The following is a 27,329-nucleotide window of genomic DNA, read 5'->3' as shown; positions in this document are numbered from 1 at the left end:
ATAATGGAGCAAATCTAGTAAATTCCCAAAAACTAGCTTGTAGTAACGAAGAACTTAGGAAGGACTTCCCACACAAACTTGGCTTTATAATTAGCTGGTGCAACTCAACCACTACAAACACACTGTGGAATGTAGTCTAAAAGGTTATTGTACGATAATGCAAACATATAAATTTCAAATATTATTCTTCAATTCTGTCTCTTAAAAAGTGATACATTCTTTTTGGCTCTGTGACAGAAGTTAATCTTTCCAGAAATTACATTTTTATATAAACATGACCAAGGCAGAATTAGTACCTTAGCAACAATCAAAGCCAACTTAACCTAACTCAGCCACCCAGCTGTCCCTCTCTTGCCAAGGTTAGCATCCCCTCATCCTCTGTGCTTCCATCCTTCTCCTTAATGGCTTATTTGACGATAATTAACCCTGAATCCTACAGAGACAGGCCAGTGAGAGATTGATGGCCTCGTCGGCCTGCAACACCTGTTCTGCTACAAGGCTCACAGTTACCAAACCATGGCCAAATATGACTGCCCTGGAGCCCTGCATGTTAATGTCAAAGACAAACACAGGTCCTCCCCAGTGGCCTGGGTGTTCTGTATAGGGCAGCATTGTGACCACAACCTCTGATTACACTCATTATTCCACTCAAGGCTGACTGCTCTAAGGGGGCATCCTGTGGTCCCTTTTGTCCCAATTATCTACACTGTCCCTTAAAATGTCTATTCATCTGCAGGCACACATCTTCTTGCATACAGATGCTCTGACTTACTGGAAATGATATTTCATCAAGCCAGTCCTGTCTTCAGTGAATCCATTCAGGGAGGGAAACAAGTGCACATTGGGGAATTTTGCGGCACATGGGGATTGTTTAATTGACAGTTCGAGGGAAATAGTGGTGGAGGTTCCTTCGTTTTAAGAGTGGTTGCTGTTTTGCAGCCTCACCATTCATTCTCTATTAAGTCAATGTGAACATGTTTTGCTATTTTACCATCTTGCTTTCAAACAGGCATGTGTATCATGCACAGTTTAGATAAATACACCAACACATGTAGCGCACTTGGTTTTGTTGTCAGTGTTTATCAAACTGTTTTTTGTCATGGCTGATTTCTGCTGTGAAAGCATGTCAACTTGCCAGTGCTGAATAGCATTTCCTAGCTTCACACATGTGCTTACTATTACCATGAACAGATGTTAATTACTTCTTCTTCTTTTTTTTTTTCACTTTACTTGAGATGTTCCTCACTCCCGTAGGTGGAGGCCCTGGTCTTCTTCTCAGCATGTTGGGGTGAAGCATGGGCCTCTGTCATGTTTGCTGCAGAGGGGCTTTCGGGAGTTGGGGAATAATCGAATGCAGAAAAGTGTTTAATTTTTCATAAACAGAGGAACCACTGAATGCACACAACTAACAATGTACCCCAAAGCAGATGTAGAGCGTTTTTAATTTATGGAGAACTGAGCGAAATGGGCAGATGGAGCAAGAGGAGGTGGAGGCATGCTGAGGGACTCCACTTTTCTCTCTTCTCACCTCACAAACAAGAGAAAGCCTGTGAGCGTGTGCCACAACACACACAAACAGACTCCCACACACACCGCTCAGAGACACAAGCACATGCACAAACGCAGACATGTACCCACCCCCGCCATTTACACGCACACTTCCCACCGCCGCCATCACTTCCACCACAGACACACAAACTTATCCCTCCCCTCTTTCAATGCAATCCCACTCTCGCCTGCAACCCACAACAAAACACACATCAATACATCCTCCTCCCCGTACACACACATACAACCAAAAATGATCTCATCACCATCAACCCGTCTCATACACACACACACACACACACACACACACACACACATACACACCGGCAAATCCTAAGGGTTCGACTGGACCCGATTGAGAACACCCAGTAATGAACTGCCTCATGCGCTTTACAGTCTGCAGCAAGTAGACAGGCTTCATTCTGGCGGGCCATATGTAGGTATGAATATGCATGGGAATCTGTCATACAGGCAACAAGCACTACATATATATGATGCCAAAGGTCACCAGTGTGAGGAGTGAAATTAGCTCTCTGTTGGGCATTTGGAGACATGTAAGACTGTGTTTGGAGGGCGTGGGTGGACTGTGAATCATGCTAATGTGTGAATGTAGTCCTTGGCTTACTTTTAGAGGACAACATTGATTGAGAAGTTTGTTAGAGGTAGAGGAAAAATGGTAAAGTCCATCGGTGCATGTTTCAGATATACTAAGGCCACATAAGAGATGGTCCACTAATGTATGTGTATGTCTTCCTGTAGCAACTGCTAGTATAGCCTGTTTTTTTAAGCCAAGGTGATGCTGTATGTTGAATGTAATGGGACTATCCAACAGTTGCTCCTCTGATAAACAAAATTAAGCAACTTTTTGGGTATTTGCTAACACTTAACTTGTCTTCTACTCTTGTCTTGTGTACTGTAAAGTAGAGCCTGACAGATACATTAGCATAGCTGCTTCTATCTGACAATTTTAGCTTATTACTAGTATATTCTACTGCTGTATGTGCCGGCTGATAAATAACAATAAATATACTACTTTGAAATCATTTAGAAACTGTCACTCTAACACAATGTTTCCAATGGAGAGCACTGACAAAGTTTTTTAACTGTAAAACAAGGCTTCAGGAACATTACAGGTCTGTGAGGCGTAGTGGTGTAGTGGCCACAGAAAGAAATGCATATTATTTATGTAAATAAATAAGCATTACAAACACTCTGAAATGAGTCTTTGTGATATCACTATTTGAGCTATACTGTAGGTCTCCACTAGTTCTTTTCTGTGCTGTAAAATGTGCCGTTCAATTGCCACCCAATACATCACATATCAGGAATTTTTCTTTATGTTGTTTAGAAACTATTATCAGCCAATATATCATTATCAGCCATGTTATACCTTTATTAGATAGCTAACAGTAGAGAGAAGGCAGGATATATGGAGAGAGAGAGAGAGAGAGATAGGGAGGGACATGCAAGGTCCTGACCAGACTGGGACATTGTGGTTTGTGGTCAGTGCCTTAACTCCCACGCCTCCAGAGCATCCCTATCAATTTTTTTTTTTTTTTTTAATCTCATATATTGATATTGATACCAGTCTAAAAAGTTTCAGTAGTGGTCAGGCTCCACTGTCATCAATGTGATGATTGAAGGTATATGCTCTGTGATCTAAGTTGCTCCTCTGATAAATATAAAATCCCAAAACTTTTTATAGCTTTTCTTTTTAAACAAACGTGCACTGAGTACAAACTCTGCACTGTATTGACATGATGCCAGTCACACTGAAGGAGCTTGAGTAGTTTTTCCTTTATCTCAGCATCTTTTTGCTTTTCTGTTATTGGCATTTGATTGAACAACTTGTCCCGCAGACTTTGCAACTTGACACTATTTTGTCAGAGTAAGATTTGGCCCTGCTGTAGATGTGTTTCATCTCTCCCAACTGACTCTAAACCCAAATTCTTCTTGTAACAATGATAAAAGAAGATATTTTTGTGAACCAGGCTGCAGTTCCAACAAGCACAACTATCTCCAGCTTGTTAACTATTTATTCGCAGTGACATTAGACGAGCATTATGCTTCACCAAAACACATGTGTCCCCAGGCATTGCCCAGACGGCCTCACTGTCCCGCAGTCTTTCTGCTGTAAATTCCCCACTTAAAATTTCATGATCTCCGCTCGGCAGGATACCACTTCCATCATGAAAGAGTTCTCAAACCTAATAACCGTTCCTACTCTGGCGGAGCCATCAAAAACCTATTTGTTTCAACAAAAGCCCTCTCCCCCATGCAATGCTGCTGGGTAATAATGCTAGATAGGTTTTAAGGGCAATGAATTGTGGAATTACCATTTTCTCCTCTCTCTGTCTCTGTCTCTCTCTCTTTCTGTCTTTCTTTTCTCTCTCTCTCACTCTCTCTCAAGATCATTATATTAAACACTTAATTATTCATTGGAAATGCTTGTCATGGTGAAATATTGTTCTCTGCCAATCTGAATGCATCATACTGCCTAGGCCTGCCTCTCTTCCCGAGGTTAATGGCACAGCCCTCACTTGCATTAGCTTGGCTAAATGCAGTGCACCTCATAAGTCAAAGTTCTCTAAGTGAGTGGAGAAGTCATCACCTCGAGTGCTCTCTTTCTCTCTCTCCTTCAGCACGTGGGTCAGTGAGATCATCCTCACGCAGGAGCTGGCTCTGTGGACACACATGCACGCAGGCATGAAGACACACACACACACACACACACGTCCACATCGAATCTTTATTGTTTTATCTAAAAGATGGTTTGGGCTTGATAGAGTAGTTGCATCTGAATGGGGCTCGCCATCAAGGCTTTTAAAGGTGAAGGGTGAATGGATCACTATTCATGCAGTGCACTCATGGACTAAGCATCCATAGATGGTCCCTATAGGGTACAGAGCGTTATGACTAAATTATGAGACTGACATTAGTCATTCCATACCACATGTTCAATTTGGACAGACATAAACAGTATTAAACAGATTACAGGAGATAGTGGTGACAAGGATCTCTCAGGTCTGATGGGAAGATGCATGGCATCCTCCCTGTGTTAATACACTCTGGCATGCGATATTTCTTCAGCAAATATGCAGTGCTAACAAAAATGATAGTTTTGTGCACTTAAGCAAATTGCATGTTGATTACATCTTCCTGATATTGCTAAAATGAAATTCATTTTATCACTGGTTAACAGGGTATTACACATAATAAGAAATCCTTCCGGAATAAAAAAAATGCAAACATTTAGTTGTGTGCCAATAACGGGAAATGCTGACATATGGGTAAACATTTCACCAGCCTTGCAGCTTTTCTTTGTGGCAAATAAAATTAATACCGAAAACAATTAATTTTATTTGAAGGGAGGTCAATCTGCTTTAACCCCCGCTGAATGAAGTGGCAGAGTAAAGGGGCAAAAGAGGTGCCGGAGATTAATACCTTGTCTTAAAAGCCAATATGGATCATTATTTTACAGCCTTCTATTACCTGGTTAAACATGTATGACATTATGTCAGCACATTAATAAAGGTGCCAGCGAAAAATGCTCATTTGCTGCCCTGATGCTTAGCTCACCACTGGGGCATCTGGTAAAGATCCCAGATAGAGATGTGGGGAAAAAAAGTTATTGGAAAAGCTTGCAGTCTTTCTCAGCAATTTTGTACCCTCTCAAAGGGCCATAATGAATACAATGTGCCTACATTTGTGATTTGATCTGAATCTGCAGAGAAGATATAAACTACTTGTGCATTGTTAATTTCCAGATACCATTTAACTTCTTTACAGTCAACTGAATTGTGTCATTTGTGGCTTCCTACAGAAAAAAGCATTTGACCATTTAATTTAGTCTGCACGTCTTCCCCAAAATCACTTCCATTCATGAAGTGGAGCTACTCAGTGTTTTTCTTTTACTTCCATACTTTAGATGCTCGTTAAAACAGAGAGAGAGGGAGAGAGAAAGTCTCAAGGGGCCAACCAAAATACCATAGCTGGGCTCCTTTAAATCATTTGTTTGTTATTAGTTAATGACTCCTGAAGTCCAACAGCACATCTGAGTGATGAAATTTTTGACCTTCACTTCACAGTTGACTCTCCTCACTGTAGAGCTCATTAGTGAACCATCTAATCTCATTAGACGATGCTGGGCTAAGATGGCACTGCGACAAAGTAACCAGCCTCTCTCTCTCTCTCTCTCTCTCTCTCTCTCTCTCTCTCTCTTTCTCTTTGGTTTGGACCAGGAGCAGAAACAGGTGTGAGAGCGGGCGTGCAAGTCTGGGCCAGGCGGAGTCCTCGCTAACCCTTCTCCTCTAATTGCTGTAGATGCCAGTATGCTCACTATCCGCTGCCTTTCATAACAGTTGGTGTTTGGCAAGAGGCTTTTATGTTTATTTTAGCTGATGCTTTGCTACTTATTGTGTCTCTGTCAAAGGAATACGTTTGCATCCTTAGCCGAAGTGAAATGTGTGTCCCTTGCGCATGTGGATGCCAACTGCTCTGAGACACATTTCAGTGAAACAGCCACTTTTGAAACTTCCAGCAACAATCTGATGTTGATTTAGTGTTTTCTGTAACTATTTACAAGAAACTTCTGTACATAGAGGAAGAATATAGAGGCGCTGCAGCACAGCTGTGTGGATTAAACAATGTACAGTATGAGCAGCCTTACCAGTTTCACTAATTCCTTAGGCCTTAGGCATATACAGCTAGTTATTTCCATGTTGACAACAGACATAATCACATTTTTTTTCTTGCTCTAACACGTTAACAAGTCTTAAATCATTCATTTCAGTCATTTCCCTTCACATCATACTTGAGCTTTGTTCTGGAGTCTAATCTCAGTATTACAATGAGCTGGTTTTCTGATACACCTCATTAATATTTTTCATTCTCAGCCTCCAATGATCTCAGTTCCAAACTTAGATTTTTACTCCTCTGTCTGCACATTTTCCATGTGAGGCTCATACCTCAGATCATGTGGAGCCGTATTTATTGTTGCAGCTTATTTAAATAATCACCGACATGTCAACGAACATTATGGCCCTCTGTCAAGGTAATAACACATTGTCATTGCTGTTGGGAAGCAAATATTAAACCATAGATCAACGTTTAACAATGCATAATGGACTGGATCTGCATGTTCCTGTTTCCATTTCAGTTGGCCTTCGGCTATATTAGAATAATTTAATGCTTCAAATAATATGAAAAAAGCTGTTGTTATTATTGCTTTTTTTGATTAATAGTTAAGGGAATCAGTGTTACATGTATTATGGAATATGAGGCTGTTTGCATGTGACAGTCATTTGACTGTGATGTTAGTGAGCCTGAGCCCGAGTAACAAAAATTGTGTAAAGCAAAAGCACATATATAAAGTATATATGAATCATTCTCTTTGATTTATTTATACCTGTGTACAGTGCCGCGTGTTTATAATGAAACAATGAGGTGTTAGTTGTTTTTACTGTTTGTTTTATGGATACCATATCAAGGGTAGTGTTTTTTAATGTCACATTCTGGCACACACGGCACTATACTCCTAGTATCTTATTAGTAGTGTTATTATTCTATTTGAAACATTTACACCTGCAATAACCTGCGATATTTTTTTTGGCCACATTATCAGGCCTTTGGAGTCATGTTTCTGACAGTCTGGCAAGTTTAAGTTCAATATTTATTCTCCTTTCAGCTCTGTCTTTGGTCTCCATCTCCACATCTGGCTGCTAAAATGCACCACTTTGTTCACCGGCTAGTCGCTAATTTTGTGTGCTGTATGGTGCTGATACTTTCTCACTGAAACAGCTGCCTGCTGTGTCAAAAATTGACGCTATGAGAGTGGTGAGAGCGAACCAGTAAAGTTGCTGGTTAGAAAACCAAAACATTCGGCTGCTGAAACGCCCCACAGAGTTGAGGAGAACTACAGAGTCTCTCTGGGTGTGTCACTACAACCGACCCTTTGACAAACAAGCAGTCTTGTGAGCCATTTCTAGAATAAACATTTTTAATACAGCTGCTTTAAGTTAGTCAGTTAGGTAGAGAACGCCTGGGAATTGAGGAAAAAAAAAACTATATCAGGATAAAACTTTGGGTTATATTAAAAGCAGCTCTCTTCTTTCTTCTTTTACCATTTGGTGCATAATATATGCAAAACTTTGTACATTTATTACCTGACATTGCATGATAGCCTGTATGAATGTATTTGTTTATAAGTTTGCGCAGATTTCATTGTTAGGGCATTGCATTGACTTCCATTCATTGTGGACAGCCCTAACCCTAACCAATACATGTCTAACCTTAACCTAACCTTAATTCACACCTTGCCCCAACCTTAACCAGGACCTCAAAAATGATGTTTTTGCCTCATTAGGACTGGGCTTTGGTCCCCATGAGGACTACTGGTCCCGACAAGGTTGGTGTTTATACTGGAAAAGGTCCCCATGAGGTGACAAAAATGCACACACACACGCACACACTCTCTCTCCTTCTTATCTTAGCTAGGTGGTGATTCTGCTCAAGGTTCAATGAACCATCAGTTGGAAAATCTCCCTGGCTGATCCTGAGTCAATGTGTGTTGGGTGCCAGGCCTGCAGCGTTGGTCCCAGGGATTCCTTCTTGGATCAGCTGTTGCTAGCTGAGCCAGCAGCTAACACACCCCTGGGGAGCTCCAGGTGGGTCTGATTAGCTCTCCACGGAAGAGAAGGGTCAAGGGAAGACAGCTCAGGTTACCTTTGCAGAAGAGGCAAGGAAGAGAAAAAGGGGGTGGGGAGGGAGCAGTGTGTGGCGTACAGGCAAATGAGTGGTTGCTGGGCAGTGAGCGGGGAATTAGACACATGTCGGCCGAGGTCTCAATTTTCCTGCAATCAGCATGACACCTGGCCTCGTCTTAATTGGTCAGGATACCTCACCTAATCCATCGTCCGTCCTCCTCAGTGTCTGGAGCCCTTTAAGCTCCGTTCGCTGCTGAGGCGAATGGACAAAAGCCAGGGATAAAAAAGGGGGCCTCTCTTTGAGGCCTAATCCAATTAGACAACTGTTAGAAAACCGTGAGTAGAGTTTCACGTCCCTTAAAAGTAGACACGAACTCTGGCAACCTCTGTGACCTCGGAGAATGCCATCTTGTTAAGAGTCGCAGCAGGGATCCCTATCCCCCTCTCTTGATCTCTCTGACCAGAGGGTATGTGTGTGTGTTTGAGACAGGGAGAAAGAGAGAGCAATAAATGGTCCAGACTCTGTATAACAGCTAGTCTACATCTCATCCAAGTTTAAAATAGATCAGTGTCTGAAGCGTCTCTCCTGATAGTTGTGTAATGAAGCTTGTGTTTGTTTTTAGTTTAAACTTAATTAACTCTTTAATACTCTTATGTAAACACAACAAAACAAAATAAAACAAAACAACACAAGAGCCACTCTAGCATATAAAAGTACAGAAACTGCACTACAGGGACCTATCTGATTTATTCATATTTACAGAATCATGATCGCCTTAGGTGATATCTTTGCCAGTAAATACATGAATATGTATCGTTGCTTTTTGAGACATGCTATGACTTACATATTTCCCACACACCTCCCATCTTTATTCAAAAACGTTTGGGGCGCTGCATTAAAAAGTCAGCTTTTTTTTTTCTTCCATTTTTTGAAACACATCTAAGTATCGTAAACTTGTGATGTGCCCTGTCAAAGTGGCGTGGCCTCAGAGACTGCCCCTAAATGTTTGCTAAAGGGGGGCACCGGCTGGCTCTCATAATACCCCATAATGTCCCTGCATAGTGATCAAACAATGAAATTTAATCAGTGGCCTCCAGTCTACTTCCCATAAAAATGTGTTCTCTAATATAAAGTTCATTTCTATGAATATTAAAGCAGCACATCATCTGTTGAATATTTCATTTGATCTCCACCTTTAATAATGCAAAATGAGGAATAGAACATTCCCCGCTTTTCCTATAGATGATGACTTTGTCCACTATTGTATATATCACATACTGCATTACAAGCTGTGGTATCTGTAATATAGGTGTAGTTTAAAAGTGGCACCTTCTGCAGTGGATATCATGGCACAGCTTAGGGCATATTGGCTGTCACTGAAACGTAGTGAATCAGAATGATGAAGGTTTAAGTAAATGTCTAAAGTGAAGCATTGCTTGACACCTGCTCATTCTGAATATTTATTGGATTTAACTTTGAATCAGCTAGCAGGTTAGAGACAGGAGCAGGAAGTGACAATTCAAGCGGCGGCGTCTTTGCAGATATTGAAAGTAAAGTAAGAAACAAAGATACAAACTATGAAATAGTTATGTAAGGGCTGCACAAGCTCCCTGCACCACTTTGGATGCTTATCTAGTATAATTGTGCGACATTATAAGGATGCAAATTAAGCATGTAGACATGGCAACCCTGTTGGAAAAAGCCTTGAGGCTGTCTCCCCTTTGTTTCCTTCCCCTCTCAGCCATATTCTAATTGCATTATCCCCGTCATTTTAGTTATTTGCTTCTCTCTCATTTTCTGTCTCCCTCCTCTGAATGTCTTTGTATGGCACAGTCATCAAGGTGATAATTGCATTGCCAGTCCCCAGTAAGAGACATTCTTAATTATTTCAGCATTAGGCGGTTGTTATACAGGCAATTAATGCTTGACTTCACAATTATATACTTTGTTTGATTGCCTTTTATCAGCAGGATACAATGGGCTTATTTGCGGCTGACAAGAGGAACACCATAGTTTTATACAAAAGATAAGTGATGTGACATTCCCTGTATGGCTTCCATTCACATGCAAACATAGCATGTTGCACTGAAGTGCTTTTAATCTCACAAACACCCCACATGTGAAAAATAGTTGTATGGAAATGTGTAGGCACTGAATGAGCTGTCAAGCTATGAAAAGCAGTCTGGGTCAGTCTGTTCCCCCTTTTGAAGACGTGATGTCCGCTTCGCCTGTATTCTCCCTTCAGAATCTCTTAAGTCATTATCCAGTTGAGTTTGGTCTGAATTGTTGACACCTTTCTTGGAACACGTGTTCCTTGCTCATATGGATTGTTCAAGTGCCATGCTTTTTTTATATGCAGAGGACTTGTTTGACCCTTTGTACTCAATTGTTAGCCGATGTGGGTTCTCTGTATTATTCTTAGAGTATCTGCAATCATACTAACAGTAATACACTTAAAATATGTTGCTAATAAGTGACATTATATTTTATATGCTGCTTTATAATTCGATTCAGGCCTAATTACGCTGTGGTATACACCTGGCACTAGCCCCCACTACCACATTCCTCTGTCTTTAAAGCCTTGGCCCGGGCATCAAAGCCGCCTGGTTTTGATGATATTTTGGCACTAGTCTGTGTTGGCTGCAACTTAAATGGGATTAGAATGTTGCACATTAAAAAAGGCCGCTGTTCTTCATCTCAGCATAACAGGATATTATAAGTATTTTTCAAAGTCAGAAGTTATAAGATAAAATTGTGAGATATTAAAGGAAGCTGCAAAACAGAAAAAGGCCCACAGAGTCTGTAAATGTACAGTGTGTTAAGCAATTCATTCATCCTCAGCTATTCTGCTCCATCCATTATTATTGTTATAGACACATGCAGCTGATAGACCAGTCCAGTAACAGTCCAGTCGAGTGCACCTTTTTTGGACAGAGCTTTGACTGAGTTCTGTTGCTTGCCAACATTATTACAAGCTAAACTGGGTTCAGATATTGCGAGTCAGCACAGCAGATGTCGAATTCAATAAAAACGTTTTTCGTGACACCTGATGGTGTGGGCAGAACAGACAAGTCAAGGGAAGAAGCCAGTGTGAAAATCAAAGTAAATTCAGTACGTGCTGTTCACAGATGTGCATCTACATTGTTTGCTAGCTGCCAATTCATTCTGTTCTTAATTATTGTTCTTTAACTGCCAAGCTAGGCTAGTTTCTGACTGTAATATTGATCCATGTTAAGGCTGGAGCAGCACTACTGATGCAGCAAAAACTACTTTAATCTCCCCCGCCCCCCAAAAAGGAAAATTTAAAGCTGCATTGCTTGATTTTTGACCATTAGAGGGTAGAAAGACTCCAAAACAAACTTTCAGAAACACAGCAAACATTGTTAAGATGAAAGTTACACATCCAGGTGACACAGAGCAACATGAGGAACCCATTGGAGTAACGTTTCTGCTTACCTAACAGTCCAATATTCATTCTCCTTTAAAATCTGGGTTACCAAAGTCCTGTATAATAAATATACAATTTAAAATAGGCCTTGTTTGTAGGTTTTAGGCAAGCAAGATGGATGATATTTTTTAAAATAAATAACATTAGGAGTTGCTGTTTAGTTCGGCACATATTTTGTAGGTAAATGTGGACTTGTTTCAGTAAAAATGTATCTTAAATGACTAGTTAACAACATCACCAAATATCGTTATGTTAAATTCATATTTTTTTCAATGGAGTTTGGTGAACTTAATCTTACTCACTTTTCTGCTGAAAAGTGGCTTCATTGTGGCCGTCATCCTTGGAGCATTTGCCGTCAGCGGACGCTTCATCTGGGTTTAAAATAACTCCTTGAGTGCTAATGTTGACCGAAAATGTCCCCATTCGCCAACAACAGCAGATTATCTGAAGTGAATCCCGGTTGTCTCTGATGAAAGTTTGTAAAACTACCCGGTGTAAAAATAGTAACTATGAATTTGTGCATTCTAGTGTTTATATAGTGGGGAGGGGTCATGCTAGTAACCCCTGTACATCATCCACCCACCATTTCAGGCCTACCCAAAATATCCTGAACACTGAAATGGTTAAAAACAGTTTAATGCTCTGACTCTACAATTCAGTACTACATAGTTCAGTCTTTTCGTGTGTTTTCAGCAATTATTTTCTAACATGTATAATGTGAAAGAAATCTCTGATTTTCTTTTACATAGACTTAAAGTTGTAATCTGGACCACTACTCTCTTCACAAGTTTACTTTGACTCTCTGCTGTTTCGAGAGTCAACTGCCAATGATAAAGTCTATATGCAGGCTGGAAAATCAGAACAATGAGTGAAAAGCAGCTCAAGTTAAACTCATGATAATACCATTCCTATTGGTAACTTTATTGTCACTTTATTACTGTTGCTTTTTTTTTTTTTATTAAGTTGACATACTGCATGTGCTACGTGTCTTCAGATAAACAAACTATTATGAATAGATAAAGAAACAAACACTGAACAATTTTTCCGCTGCTTAAACCAGAGAGGAAAATGACAAGTACTGTAACTGCATAAATAAAGGCTTCAAGAGGAGACTGCTTGATTCAAATGTTTCTTGTATAATTGAATGGGGAAACATCTTCATTTCTCCATGTGCATTTATTTTTTTCTTATATAAAAGGCTGAAGTGTTCGTGTGTTTTATTAACATCATATCATCATTAAAAATAAGAGAACAGAATAAGAGTGCAAAATATTCTGAACCAATCAGGATTTAAAGGATTTCATCATGATTAATATGCAACTCATAGTTCATGTATGTAACAACTAATGTGATTCATTACTGATAACCAAACATCAACCAGCGCCCTGCTATTTTTTAGATGTTTTAAAGCCAGAGTGGGTAAAAGCTTATGCTACAAACATTTCTTATCTCTTTGATTTCATTATCATGGTAAGCAAAGTAATTCACTTCCTTATAAATGCACTACTTTTTCCACTTTTGTAGACTTTTGATTCAATTATTTCAGTTAGTTGAATGGTTAATTGGTGGACTTTAATCATCTGAACTAAACCTGCTCCTATTCTTTTCAACATGTTTAACTCTCTAAAGTATCTGGTGTGAATTATAAGGATACGGTTAGTGAGTGCAGTAGGTTGTGATAGGTAGCTTTCTTTTTTTGGACCCTAATGCTCTCTGGGCTCTCTCTCTCTCCCTCTCTCTTTGAAACAACTAATACTGATTAGAATTATTATCACTATTTACTCAGTTGGGTCCAGAGGGACACTTCAAACAAAAAAGGGAAAGAGGGAAGTAGCCACTATATTCTGCACCTCCCTGTCTGACATTCACCCAAACACAAACCCTGTACACACTGGCATTCACCCACACACACACACACACACACGTGCTGCTGTTACAAACACATGCACAGCAGTCATTGCCCATGCAGCAGGACATACATCACGACAACCGTGTGGACATCAAAGATCAAATTACACCTCCCAGTATGAGACGCATTGATAACCCCGATGTCAGTAGGAATCCAATCAAAATCTAAATTGTGCCCCACTAAAACGGCGCCCTTGATTAGTTCTCCAATAAAATCCATTTCCTGCCCTCGTGCCTATTTTAAGCAGTTTATTTCCCTTGTGGTATCAAGCAATAGGCCCTACCCAGGACTTCCATCTCAGAAGGCCTGGTGTGATGTGTGTCTGTCTGGAGTGCTTTGGAGCTTTATGCTTCTGTCCGCCCCCGACCATTCCCAATGATTATACAAGCCCTACCGTTAGCTTTTCCAATATTCGCCGCTGGCTCAACCTTTTGTGTCCACCCTGAGCAGAACTAAATGGGCAGTGCTTTCAGAAAATTGTGGCACTTTTTTGTACCCTTTTTTTTATATATTTTTTTTAATCTCACAGCCCTGAATTGTAGAGCTGTCTTGCAGAGAGGCAGAGTGAAATGGCACAGATGTAATACAGATCCATCTAGTCTCTCTGTCACGGGATTGGTGCCATGATTCTTTCACCTACAAAAAAGTCTTATCTCCTGATAAGTAGTCTTATATTTCAAAAATGTGAACAGACGTTATATCTGGGTCTGTATTATCGTTATTAGATGCTGCAGTTTTATGTAAATTCCACTGTAGCGAAAGTAATATTTCTCTTCGGTACGTTTTCATTTTTTATTACACTTACCTTTTTGCTAGTCCTCTGGTGCCTACATTATGTGTCTCCTGGAGTATGCATTTGCTACTGATGCTACTTTATTCCTTACTCTATAAATTGCCGTTAAGCAAGAATTATGTCTTGAAAATGACCCCAAAGCACCAGATTGATGGTTCAATCATCCGTCTTTTTCTAAAAGTAAAAAGGGAGATATTTGGAGTGCTGGAAAAGAAATAACTGATTGCTGATTGCAGTGACATGCAGTGCTGATGGTTGACTGAAGGCACTCCTATAGTGTATACCAGAGTTACAATACAGTATGGACAAACTCTAATGTTCTGTTTAGGGTACTGGACACCCCATGCCCTTTAAAACTAAAAAATCACACTTTACATTTTTTAGTCAGTTTGACACTTATAGACTTTTCCTAATTTTATGGTTAAATATAAAAGATTTTCAATAACACTTTAGATTACAGCTCACACATCACTGTGTCAATGTTTAATACATTCAGGGTCCCAATGAAATACTTACTGCATACCTATCTATAGGTACAAGCAAAGAAGCACAAGGAATAAAGGTGTCATTTAGATGGACCTAGAGATAAATTATACTCAAAGTACTTTTTTAATTACCTGGTGCATATTAAATAATATCAGGGTATAGACAGTGTTCCAGCAGTCTTAGAATATACTGTATGTCTTTTCACAATAGCCACATCAAGAAAAGGAGCCAAACTACTTGTGGCACTTTCACTCATCAAATGTTTTTTTTTACATTGGATGCAAAAGCTACATTACTGTTCATTCTGAAAACATCTATGATTTGAGTCGCAGGCACACACATTGTAATTTGTTTGTTTGGATTTCTGATATTGAAGTTTTTTAAGAGTTTACTCGTAATAGGTCTCACAGGGAGTTAGACCTCTTTGGGTTCTAATTGATCCCATACATAAATAATGTTACCTTGTGTTTCGAATGATTTTTTGGCAAACAAAAGGAATATATATATACAGCACTATTCAAAAGTTTGGACACACCGTCCCATTCTCTTGAATGAGAAAATGTGTCCAAACTTTTGACTGGTACTGTATAACATATAAAACATGAAATATCTAGAAGACCCCAAACAATGATGAAATAAAGCCAATATCAGCAAAACAAATGTGTAAAAATGGATTAAATCAAGTCTTTAGAAACAAAGAAACAAAAGTAAGTGTTCATTATAAGCATCTAATTTCAGTTTTTCTTTGCAAAAATGTGCTGTTTCCCCTCAGCAACAGTAGTATAGTGGTCTATTGACCCTTATCTCTTTAGAGGCAAGGTAGTAAAGGGTTAAATGCCACTAATCCTCCATCTTCTATAGAGGAGTGATTTATCATTGGACTTGACAAAAGGTGATTTGTTTACTCATAGATCCGCCCCTTTAGATATACATCCAGACGCCTGGTCCAGATTCAATCTCCTCTGTCTGCTGGAAGTGTGTGACAACTTGACATGTTGACGTGTGGACGTAATTGTATGTCACGCATATAAAGTTTACTAAAATGGAAATTGACCATCCTGAGATGTTTTACAGCAGAATTACCTAATTTACTGTATTGACATTATTGACCCCTTTACAGGCTGGAGAAGGGATTCTGGTGACCTCAGCCAGTAAACACATTGGGGGGAGATCAATACTACAAAGTCAGAGTTCACTTGGCTCCTCCAGCCAGGTTGATTGCACAATGAACTCCATTAAAAGTTTCCAAGGCCCAAAAGTCAAACATCATTTGGCTCGGATGTCAGAAAACGTCTGCAGGAAACCCCAAAGATACGCAGGTAGTAATAGGGTTTCTTTTTTGGGCTTTAATTGCAGGTGCAGCCGTGCCAATAACTCAAAGAGTTCTGTGCGGAGGAGAATTTGTTAAAGGGAGCAACCGTGTCTGAGATTAAAGTCAAAGACTGAAACTTCAGTAAGCCCTGTCCAAACCACAGATTTCTGGTCCGGTGACATCTGTGTCTCCATTGACAGCTGTCCTTTTAGATCTGTGGCTGTGTCACTGCAGCAGAGCACAGAGCTCCAGGCCAGTCAGTTAGCTGTAACTCAGTGTTTTACTTTTCATACCCATCGCACTTACAAAGAAGTTTTTTGGTGACACTCTTTATGTGAGGACACCTGCCATAGTCAGAACTCTTAATTGTCTGTTTTGTCTTGTGAATGAAGGGCATACAGAATGAAATTAGGCACTCGAGTTGCCACCACAGTGTTGATTCGATTCAGTAGTCAGACTTGGGAGGTCTACAGTAATTGCATTCACAAATTGAGCACCCCCCCCCCCCCACCACCACCACCACACACACATACACACACACACCCTGCCATCGCCTCCTGATGAAGGCGGCATTCTGGAGCTGTTCCCCCTCTGCTGCCACTGCGTGTATTCTTCCCCGTTTTCTCCACCAGCCACAGCTCCACACTCTCCTCATCAGTCACCTCACCCACTTCCTCCCCTTCCCTCTTTCTCCTCTCCGACTCCTCCGTCAAGCCTTCATCCCTCCGTCTGCAGCCAAGACTCACTTTCCCCTCTATTTACAAAGATAAAGCCATAATGGCTCCCTTTGTGCTACTGACGGCCACTCAGCCGTGGCAGCCCAGTCAACAGATAAATATTTCTTTTCTCCGTTTTTTCCTTTATCGCAAGCTGGCTTCAATTAGCACAAGTTACAGTTGTTTAATGAATGTCCTCTGTGACCTTTGCTCTGCTCGCCTCCTTTCAGTGATTTGACTAATTTAACTTTGTCTGAATGATTTGCTCAGCACTGCCCGCATATGTGTGTGCAGTGTGAGCTGGTGGGATTCAGGATGGTGGGGGGGGGGGAGGGAGGGGTTGACATGTTTTGTTTGCTGACTGATAAATGGATGTATAATGCAAGTAGATAAAGGTTTGCAAAGGGGATGGGGCTGGGGTAAGGATGGGAAGAGGCAAGGAGTACATTTATACCCCCTCCCCTCTGTCCCCCCGAAGCTGTCCAAATCTGTGACATGTGGGCCGACACTCTGTCCCTCTCTTCGTTTCCCCTTTCTTCACCCAGCCTCCCCCCCCCCACCCCCCACCCCCCACCCCCCAACCCCTTTTCTGTAGATAGATATTTTTATTCCTTGGCACCTCAGTGTAGATAGGCCATTGGGCTTCTGTCTGCTGGGGCAGCTGGCTGGGGGTTGGAAAGGGATGAAGGATAAGTAGATTCAATCGGGCGTTGCAAATCAACTTTTCCACCAGCATCCTGGGAAGACCTGATAATACAGGTTTCTAATATCTGACCTGTCTGGCAGAGAGAGAGAGAGAGAGAGAGAGAGAGAGAGAGAGAGAGAGAGAGAGAGAGGGAGGAACAGGAGGAGAAAAAAAAGGAAGAGAGCAATGGAGGCAAGAGAAAGCAATGAACACATTGATTTGATGCGGCTAATAGTCTTGCAGTTGATAAGCACCCTGGCGCCAGTCACAAAAATGAAAGGCTAGCAACAGAGTGAAATAAATTGGGTCTAGTTTTTTTTTGTCTCAGTCCCGTCAGAGTTTTGGACATGTATCAGAGGGGTTTGGCAGACAGGGCATCAGCAAGGTTTCCTGTTTGTGTCTCTCCACCTGTCAGCCTTCATCCACTCCCCAATCTGAATACTGTTATATCATGACTGTTTCAAAAACTCAAATACATTCTGTGCTGCTTATGCGAGTCAAACTCAGATTGGTGAAGGAGAGAAACAAGACAGTGGAAACATGGCAGCCTGAAACATGCAGTATTAATTGTTGTAGAGAATATGGCCACGCTGCGTTTTGTAAGAGTATAGCTAAGATACTCTTTCAAACCGTGCGAATTACACTACTTACTGTACATCATTGTTTTTGGTAACCACTACAATATTGCTTTATTACTTTCTATTATGTTTTATTTACAGTAGTAACCAAACACATCCGGTCCTCTCTGAGGTGTTTCTGTAAAAACTCAGCCTCCATGGATTCTCAGCCTCCATGGATCAGTCTGTCTGGGATCTGCCCAGACAGACAGGGCAGAGCCTTGCTGTGTCTGTCCAGCCTGTGCTCAGTGTGACAGTGCAGACACTGCCACTCTGACCTTTCCTGATGCTACCAGCTACGACAGAGCCAATACCAGTGCTAACGAGACACTGACATGGCTTGACAGCCAGGGGTGGCACACAATTATTCTACCGGAGAAAACTTCATGTCAATGGGTGTGTGTAGGTGAGGTGTTTGTGTGTTTGTGAAGCCAGGGAGAAAGACTCAAAGAGTGTATGCTTGTGTCACCATCTCCTGCAAGTCCCTATGAAGCCAACAAAAGCCACATTCTTCTTATTAATGATTGATGTGTCCAAATCTCGGTAGAACTGCCCTGTCAGATCCCAACACAGGTGAGTTTCATCAACATGAAGTCAGTCACCTAGAATGCCTTGCGTTCAGTAAGGGGTTCTGATCTCAGAATAGCCTGGCCTTGTCTGCTCCCTGGATTGCCTGATGTGACACATTTATTGACTTCGTTGTCAGCTGTGCTGTTTGAAGTCAGGTTTTTGGCCATAAGCAATTTATTTTTTTTGCCACACTATAAAAGCCCCAACCTTGTAAGAGAATAATACACGGACTCACAGTATCCACGTTGATGCTCAGATACAGTAGAATGTAAACATGATAATGATATACTGTAACATTCCTGTATTATTGTATACAGACCTAGCGAATCACCAGAATGCATGTTTTGTTGTGCTTTGCTTGATATCAACCATTACATTTTTGTAAGGGATTATCTCATTAGATCTGTTTCCTCTGATTAACAACAGTTAATTAGCTGGATAAGCTACTCATCCACGGAGGTGATGTTGTTCCTCTGGAACGTTTCAGATGAGGTGACTTTGAGGATGGTGTCAGTAAATCAATTAAGTCCTTAGTCAATAAATTAAAATGGCAGAAGATAATAAGAAGTACTGTATATACAGTAGTGCCACCACCTAGTCTTGGATTTGACTTTGACACATTGATTGAATGATTAAACCTTACTTTTAAAAAGATGACAATATACAAGGTTGTAATGTTTATTTGTATTGTTCATTTTCAGGTTGGTCACTCGATATATTCAAGGTTATTAATTGCAGCAATGGATCATTTGTAGTACTTACAACAGTCAACTAAATGTACTGTGGAAAGCACAATTACTTGACATGCTGTAAATAGCTGTGCCTTTCTCCAAAAATATGACGGATGGCTACAGAAAAAAGTGTAATTCTGTTTAGAGTAAACAAGAAGAAAACAATAAAACATTCCAACAAAATCCCCATAAAGAATAGATGCTTGTATGACAAATCCAAAACATGGATACATTTGACACAAGCTGTCTGTTGCGCTCCCTCATCTGTCAGGTCATTGCTCCATCAAATTCCACACCGACTACAAGTTGCACATAGTTATTACATCAAAGCAAGTGCATAGAGTATTACAATAATCCAAGAGGGGGGAGGCAAGCATCAAATGTGGAGGAAACTGCAATAGGGAAGTGGGGTCAGGACCTTATGCTGCTGCCTGGATAATAAAAGAAGGATTTGTGCTCAGAACAAAAGAGGAGAGGTGGAGGACTTGGGAGTGACAACGTCTGAACAACATCCAGCAGTCAGTCAGCCTGAGATGACCAAAATATACCAAGGAACAATAAACTATTTAAAAGACAACAGAGCTAAATGCTTGATTATTGATACTACATCTGGCAGCACACTGTGCAGCTTCACAAACATGGTCACTGTCCATCACTGTCTGCTAAGCAATAGAAAACTGGTTTTATCAGTTTGAGCGAATTAAATCAAATGCTAAATAATCTATTCACTAAAGCTTGTCTCATATACTTTGATCTGTAGCTCTTTGTGAATTAAGGATAACAATTTTGCTTAACATCAAGCACTTCAATCAGATAGTTAGACATGCTTTGGTGGGAATATGTGCCAACTTCCAAGGGCATGAATCAAAGGAATAAGAGGGAGTTGCTATTCCTTTGTTGCAAAGGCCACTTGGCTCAGATACATCAGTGACTGAGCTTACTGCAATGCCTTAGAGGACTCAGTGCTAGGCGTCGTTATTGATCTGTCTGTGTAAAGTTTCTGCAGAGTGATTCCGTGTATAAAGCAGCTATGCATTTTTAAAGGCAAGCTTGAGTCCAGTCTGGACACGTAACATTTATCTATACCTTAAAGCTTAATTATAGCAATTCCACACTTGACAAATTGTTGTTTTTTTGAGCTCACCTAGCTTATTTGTGTCCAGATGTCAGATGTCCAGTTCTTGATGGTCCTAATTTCTAGTCATATGTTTGTGACTGATGGAAATTCAGCTTGTTGAATGGTAAAGTGTTACAGGACTGATGGGAAGCAGGGGTCACTCTGCGAATTGCTATTTCAAATATAGCACGCAATGCTCTTAACATTCCTCCCTCTCCTCTCTCTATAAGTGCAGTGTATTCTTAACAGTGATCCATTGTGGTGCCTATGACAAGAAAATAATGTATTTCTACCAGGGCCTATCAGAGAAATGACTTTGGAGGTAGAGGGAAGAGGAGCTAGATCAATATGTTTCAGGCAGCTGTGAGTGTTTTTGAAACTGAATTTCCACCTTCCTTTGAGTTGTTTTGACCTTGATCTCCAAGAAGATATGTCTCTGCTGCTCCCCAGCTTTCACCACTCCGTGATTATCCTGTACAGCATGAAAGATAACCTGCGTGGTGAGCTCCACTTTTCCTGGCCCCCCTCATGGCAGCCCTTGCCATTATCTTGCCAATCCGAAAACAGAACAAAAGATGTCACCGTGCGGCCATTGCGCACCTTCATCCTGTGCACACCCCTCATTATTATTATTCCCTTGCTGTCTAACTGTTCTCGGTGATAATTGAATTTAAATGAAGAAAAGGCAAAGGAGAATGTTCTTTTTGTGCTGCGTTAACATGCTGTCATTAAAAGCGCCGGTTGTTTTAATGGGCCAGGTCTTAAACTATCAAGAGTGGAGAGAACAGGAGAGAGAGAGAGAGAGGTAGAATATTGCAGCAAGAAAAAAGAGAGATTAGAAAATTGGATTATAATTAGTTTACTGCGAAATTGCTCAGGTTGTGAAGCACTTCAAAGCTTGTGGGGATCTTCAAATCTTCCTGTTTGTGCATGGCTTAGGACTCCATATGTGCATATTCTATTTTCAGTCTAGTTTACAATGACATGCAGGGCCACTACTCGAACCAAAGGAAATGGGCATGAATGCATGATGGGATTTCTGCCAAAATAAACATCCAGCGTTGTCCCCAGATGATTGCTCAAAGAGAGGTGCTCGTTGAGGCGTCAGCAGACAGAAACACATGTTGTGACAGTTCACATGGAGCGATTCGATGCATGCAAAAATCAAATGATATGCCACAGCCAGGGAGCCCTCCCAATGAAAACAAAATCAGAGCATTAGCATGTTTCAGCTGTGCCTCAATCAAGGTTGTCTGTGGTCTCTGGTTTTCATGTCCCTCAGTGGGATTGGAGACAGACAGAGCAGAAAGCAACACCCGTGTGGATATTAGATGGTTTTAGAAAGAATTCTCTGCCCCGCGCTACTCACTCCTTTCAACCTGACTGGTTAGCCAAGCAAAAGGAAGCATCTACAGTTCCATATGGTCATGCTGTGCCAAGATACAGGAAAGAGCATTAGTCTGACACGGGCTTTGATAGATGCCTGCTTCATATTGGCCTCAAGGTTGATGGACATACTGGAATATTTAGGAGATACACCTTTTTTTTCAATTTCAGGCTGAAAGTCTAACCAATCATGGTGTACTCATACAAAAAAAACAGATATGTGCACTCATGATGCAGCCAATATTGAGCCAAGATACTCACAAATAGGTTCAATTGATTTTTTTTTTTTTTTCTTTTTTTGAGAAAAGACACCTGGAGAGTAAGTTCATACATACCAAATGTTGAAATTTCTCTTTTGTATGTGCATCATTTCTAGAAACAAATGGGGCAAGTTATACGAGTAATATCAACAGTATCAGTTCTGTTTAGCGCAGTAGCGATGGCAGCTGGAACCCTAAAATGCATTACATTTTCATTATGACCAGAGCAATGTGGCACATAGTAAGGTGCACTCTTGGTGCACCCCATTTATTCTGAATGAAGAGGTGGCTGCTGCAGTTCAATGACCTCTTATCTGATGGTGTGCTGCTGTCATTGAAGCCATCAGAGTGAAAGGATTAAGCCTGGCTTATATCGATATAAGTCCTGAATGGACCTAAACACACACACATACACATACAGTGCACAAAAACACACATACCCCCCCCTCGTCCCCCTACACACACACACACACACACACACACACACAATATAGTATGTCCTTCTGAAAAACATTAGAAAGGCATATTAGGTCAGAGCTTCTGCGTAGGAAGATATGTTTTCATCTTGTGAGCAGATGAGGAAAAAAGGAAAGTCAATAGAATTCTCTCAACTAGATATTAAACAAATCAGCCTCGGCCGCCGGTCCATCCCTGCATGTCAATAGTACAGTGACATCACATTAAATGTGCACCACAGGACATTTACATCATACGCTGGGAAAGGATTGAGCCAGTGCCTGCTTTGCTGCACTGATGGAGAGGTTAGAGGACTGATAGTGCGCATTGATCACTATTTGCAAGGATGCAAGTGCATACACACTTATAGTGCAGTAGATGCGATGTGTATTAAAGCATACACATCTTCACAGTTCTTTAAGACAGAAAGTGACTGTTTTGTCAATATACATGGTGCCACGTTTGAATTCTATTGGCTTTTCTTTACAGTACTTGACCTAAATGCCCTCCTTTTTGCTTTATTTTCAGTAAACATGAAATTGTGCTGACAACACACTCTGCAATTTCCTTATACCAGGCTTCCTACGATCCTTGTGGGGATTTGTTGCAGCAATCAAGAGTTGGTCCATCTGACAATTAGATCTGATGACCTTCAGGAAGCGTGCTTCTCAAGCACAATGCAGCCCACATGCATCACTCCTGCAGCATATCAAACATTTATGTGCACTGAAATCCTGAAACCCTCTGAAAGCAGTTACTCAAATGATGAAATAGGGGGGTTTTACTAATCTGTTCAAAACCAGCTTTAATGTTTCACCAGTGTAACCTCATGGCCCAATAACATAAACAGTCTAATGAATGAAACCACCTTGTGCCAGCTGAAGTAACGGGGAGCTCAAGCCTCCTTGTTGATCTCTTTCTGTTTCAGCATGCATGGTCATAGTTGCGTGAAGACCTGCCTTTGAATTTACCTGCTTTAATGTTCGCTAATGCAGAATTTCATCAGATAGGACCAAATTACTTCTCTAACATGCATAATGTATTGTTATGTCTTTACACATCTTACTCAAGATCAAGGAAATGTACTTATGTAAAAGGAAAAGGGTCAGCTCTTCCTGCTGATTTGCCTGTGACTGTTACCTATTGTGTTCCCATACGCAGAAGGCAGTGATATTTGTGATAGTGAATTGATATTTAAGGAGGTAAAATGTTACGATTGGAGTAATCATGCCGTGTTTTGAATTTTAACTTTTAACAGCTGCTGTGTGCTGGCACTGTGATTTACATATGTAACAGCTATACTTACAGCACTGCAACTATAAGTGAATGGACAGGTGTTGTCATCCAAACATAATAAAATATTCTGGATTGGGTTAAAGCCATTCCAGATATTAATTAATCAGGTAATGTTTTGGCCTTCAAGCGTAATATCCCTGGTTTCAAAATATCTCTATAGAAATTAAATGTGTCATAAATAGTCAATTAAAGCATAGAGTATGTGCACAGTGACCTAGAACAAAAACTAATGTTTAGGTGCTTAAATTGAAACCTGAGGCCAAATTAATTTTAGATATTTAACTGTTGAAAAATACTGAACATTTTTCCCCATCCAATAGAGACTGCTTAGCTCTGGGCTGTAAGATAGGCACCATGTTTTTTTTCTCACAGATGAGTCCCACAGAGAGAGTTACCGGGCACCAGCCTTATGGCAAAAATGAAGGTAATTTTTCAAAAGAACTTTTGGGGTGTGTGTAAAGCTGAAGTTCACCTGTATGTCTCTGTTGCAATTTAAAACACTGAGCAGCCTCTGATATGACCTTGCTTATGGCAAATGAAATTGCAGTGGTCATAGTTAACATTAAATCCCACCGTAATGATTTTTTTCTCTATTTCTTTGCTGTGAAATCAGTCTGTTAAATTAATTTAGAAAGCTGACAACAGACATTTGTTTTCACTGGTTTGTGATTCCTGTTGTAACATTATGAATCATCATGTTACCTCTAAAGTGTTGCTCAAATCAGGATTTCTCATCGAGTTACCAGTTCAACACTCTAACCCATTTAAATAATACCAATTTCCAAGAGAGATATATTGACTAAGACAGAACCTTATGGTGTCATAACTAATAACTCAGCGTCTTGATTTACCATCCATAATTCACTCCAGCAAGGCACTTACTGTCTTGGAATAAATTAGAATATTCAAGCAAACAGATATATGCCTTGTGGCATTTAAATAAGTAATACATCTCCCTCCCAAGTGTTCTCAATTCTGAAAAAAAGAGTGCAATCCAGTATACAAGTTTGATGCACCGCTCACCAGAATGAGTGTTTTATTTTTCATGCTTTTGCCATCCATTAGCTGTGTTTTTGAACCAGGTTGACACACTTTGAAATACAGTTATTCGAAAAGGTCGGAGTCAAATTGAACATTCATTTGCCAACGCGGAGATACAGTAAGCAATGATGCGTATAGACGCAGCGCATCATGGGCTTTGAGTTTATATTCAGCGGAGCGAGTTCATTCACGGACACATGCTAAAAGTGTGCAGTTGTGACAACTACTTAGATGATAGCGCCGTATTAGTCTGAAAAGCCTCACTGGATACAACACTTTCTCTGAGAATGTCATTTATTGATCATGTTTAAACAGCACCAGTTATATCAACAAATACGGTTGCCATTTCTCTACTCTAGTGTGTTCAGTTCTTCTTTTTTTACACTGATTCTTACATAATTATCCATAATCTTAAGCAGTGGTAATGTAGATATGACTCCACAACATGCTCCATTCAACAGACCTCTGCCTGAAAGGTGCTTAAGGCATAAGGCCGGGTGGGGGGTGGGTGGGGGGGGCTTCCACCTCCTCCAAGCTCTTAAGTCACTCTCTTGCTACGACCCATGAGTTACTCACTGAGCGAGCTCCTGCCTTGCTTTTTCAAATGCTAATGACGAGCAGCGCTGAAAGCCTCAAATTGGGCCATGCAATTCAGCCTGTGGTGTTTGGTGAGGCCCTGCTCATGTTGGAGACCGTGGTCTTTCCCCCTACCCCCCCTCCTAGTCTTTTGTGTGCTGCGGTAATAGGCACAGATGTTCCTCTTGCCTCACACAGGGCCACTTTCCCCCTAATCGCCACCTTGTATGCGGACGGCTTGCACCTGCCCCAGCAGCTCTCTCCTTTTTCCTTACTCACTCTCCAATTCTCTTCCTCTCAACCCCCTCCTTCTCACTCTCTTTCTATGTTTTTTTTTTCCCTTTCCATCACTCCCCCGACCACTGTAACAAGGCTTTCCCTGATGCCCCCCAAATTTCAGACGCTACTTCTTGGGCGCCTGATTGTTTAAACACTGAATTGTGGAGAGAGAGAAAGGGAAGACAAGAACGGGATGGATGGATGGTGTAAAAGAAGGGTATTTTTTTGTGATTTGGGAATGGGTTTAAAAAAAAAAAAAAAAAAAAAGGAGATGGGCGAGCCTCTCCTCACTCCAGCTGGAGAGAATTTGGAACATAATACCCTTGTAGCAGCTCAGCCAAACCTCAATGCTGATGGTGCATTTAGGCTGCCTCTCTCCATTGGGCTAGTGGATTGAGGTGCGAAGGGGGAGAGTTGTAGCCAGGCTTAAAAATTGGACCGAAGTGCAGTTTGCTTCATGGCCCCTGTGGTGTAGTGTGATTTACCGTCATCTTCAAATGGTGCTTTCAAACTGAGTGTGGAAATGTGTCAAAATTTGGTCTCTGTAGGGATCTGAAAAAAATCATATTCCTCGTACTGATGTTTTTCCAGCAAAATAAATTTGATAAGTATCTTAACCACCTTGAAATGAAACCACGGCAGGTGCCAGTGAAGTCTAATAGCACATTTGCCGTGAGTTATGTTAGAATTCAAAGAGAGGAAAAGAGACCTTTTGTGGTAACATTTAATAAATAGCAGTAAAAAACACTGTATTACTTCAGAAGATCATGTTACATCACAATTTCTTCCATTTTTTCCTTCCACTTTCTGTCAGTCTTATTCTCTATCTTTGCAACAGCCACTGAGGCCTGACTAACATTTAAATATACATTTAAAAGGCTTCACTTTTTAAAGGCTTATTTTTGCAGCATATCACTGCCTGTATATACAGTATAGTACATATATGTTGGCTACAGTAAAACTTGTTATTCTTGTTTTTTCCTGGTTTGCAGGAAGAACCTAACCTCCCCCAGTTTGGTGGATGTTTACAGCATTAATGCATAGATAAAGAAGAGCAGGAGTTGAACAGCCAAGGATTAAATCAATGGATTCTCTTTGGTGGATTTGTATAGTGAGTGTAGACTTCATATTGCTGTTAGGGGAAGAGGGGCTTCTAAGTAACGTCAGACTGAGGCCAAATAATTGATCATTACTCTGCATGGCACTATAGCAGAACCAAGGGATTTTAAAATCAATGTAGTTTTTCTCTTCTCCAACACATACTCGTTTAATGCAATATTCAGCCTGTGTCAAGTTGAGGAAGTGATGATTGCTTCGAGAGAGGAGTGGGAGAAAGAGTGAGAGTCTTTTTTTTTTTTTTTTTTTGCGATGTTGTACGTGGTGCATCTGACAATTTGT

The 27,329-nt window shown here is 40.7% G+C and overlaps 1 protein-coding gene across 3 annotated transcripts in view; it reads left to right on the top strand.

Moving 5' to 3' along the window:
• The window catches only part of LOC122998366 (doublecortin domain-containing protein 2), an 87,091-nt gene that overhangs the window by 40,008 nt on the left and 19,754 nt on the right, over positions 1-27,329 (top strand). The window contains exon 13 of one of the 3 annotated variants that reach the window (XM_044375224.1): positions 5,793-6,207. The exons of 1 other annotated variant lie outside the window; for it this stretch is intronic. In XM_044375224.1, the coding sequence (XP_044231159.1) occupies positions 5,793-5,848 (56 nt within the window). In that variant the 3' untranslated portion in view covers positions 5,849-6,207. Of the gene's footprint in view, positions 1-5,789; positions 6,208-27,329 lie in introns of those variants that run through there. One more of the 3 variants, XM_044375223.1, reaches the window with a different exon arrangement.

The sequence above is a fragment of the Thunnus albacares genome, chromosome 15 (genome assembly GCF_914725855.1).
Source record: "Thunnus albacares chromosome 15, fThuAlb1.1, whole genome shotgun sequence".
Lineage (NCBI taxonomy): Eukaryota > Metazoa > Chordata > Actinopteri > Scombriformes > Scombridae > Thunnus > Thunnus albacares.
Note: the sequence above shows the minus strand (reverse complement) of the source record. Positions and strands in the feature narration are given on the sequence as shown.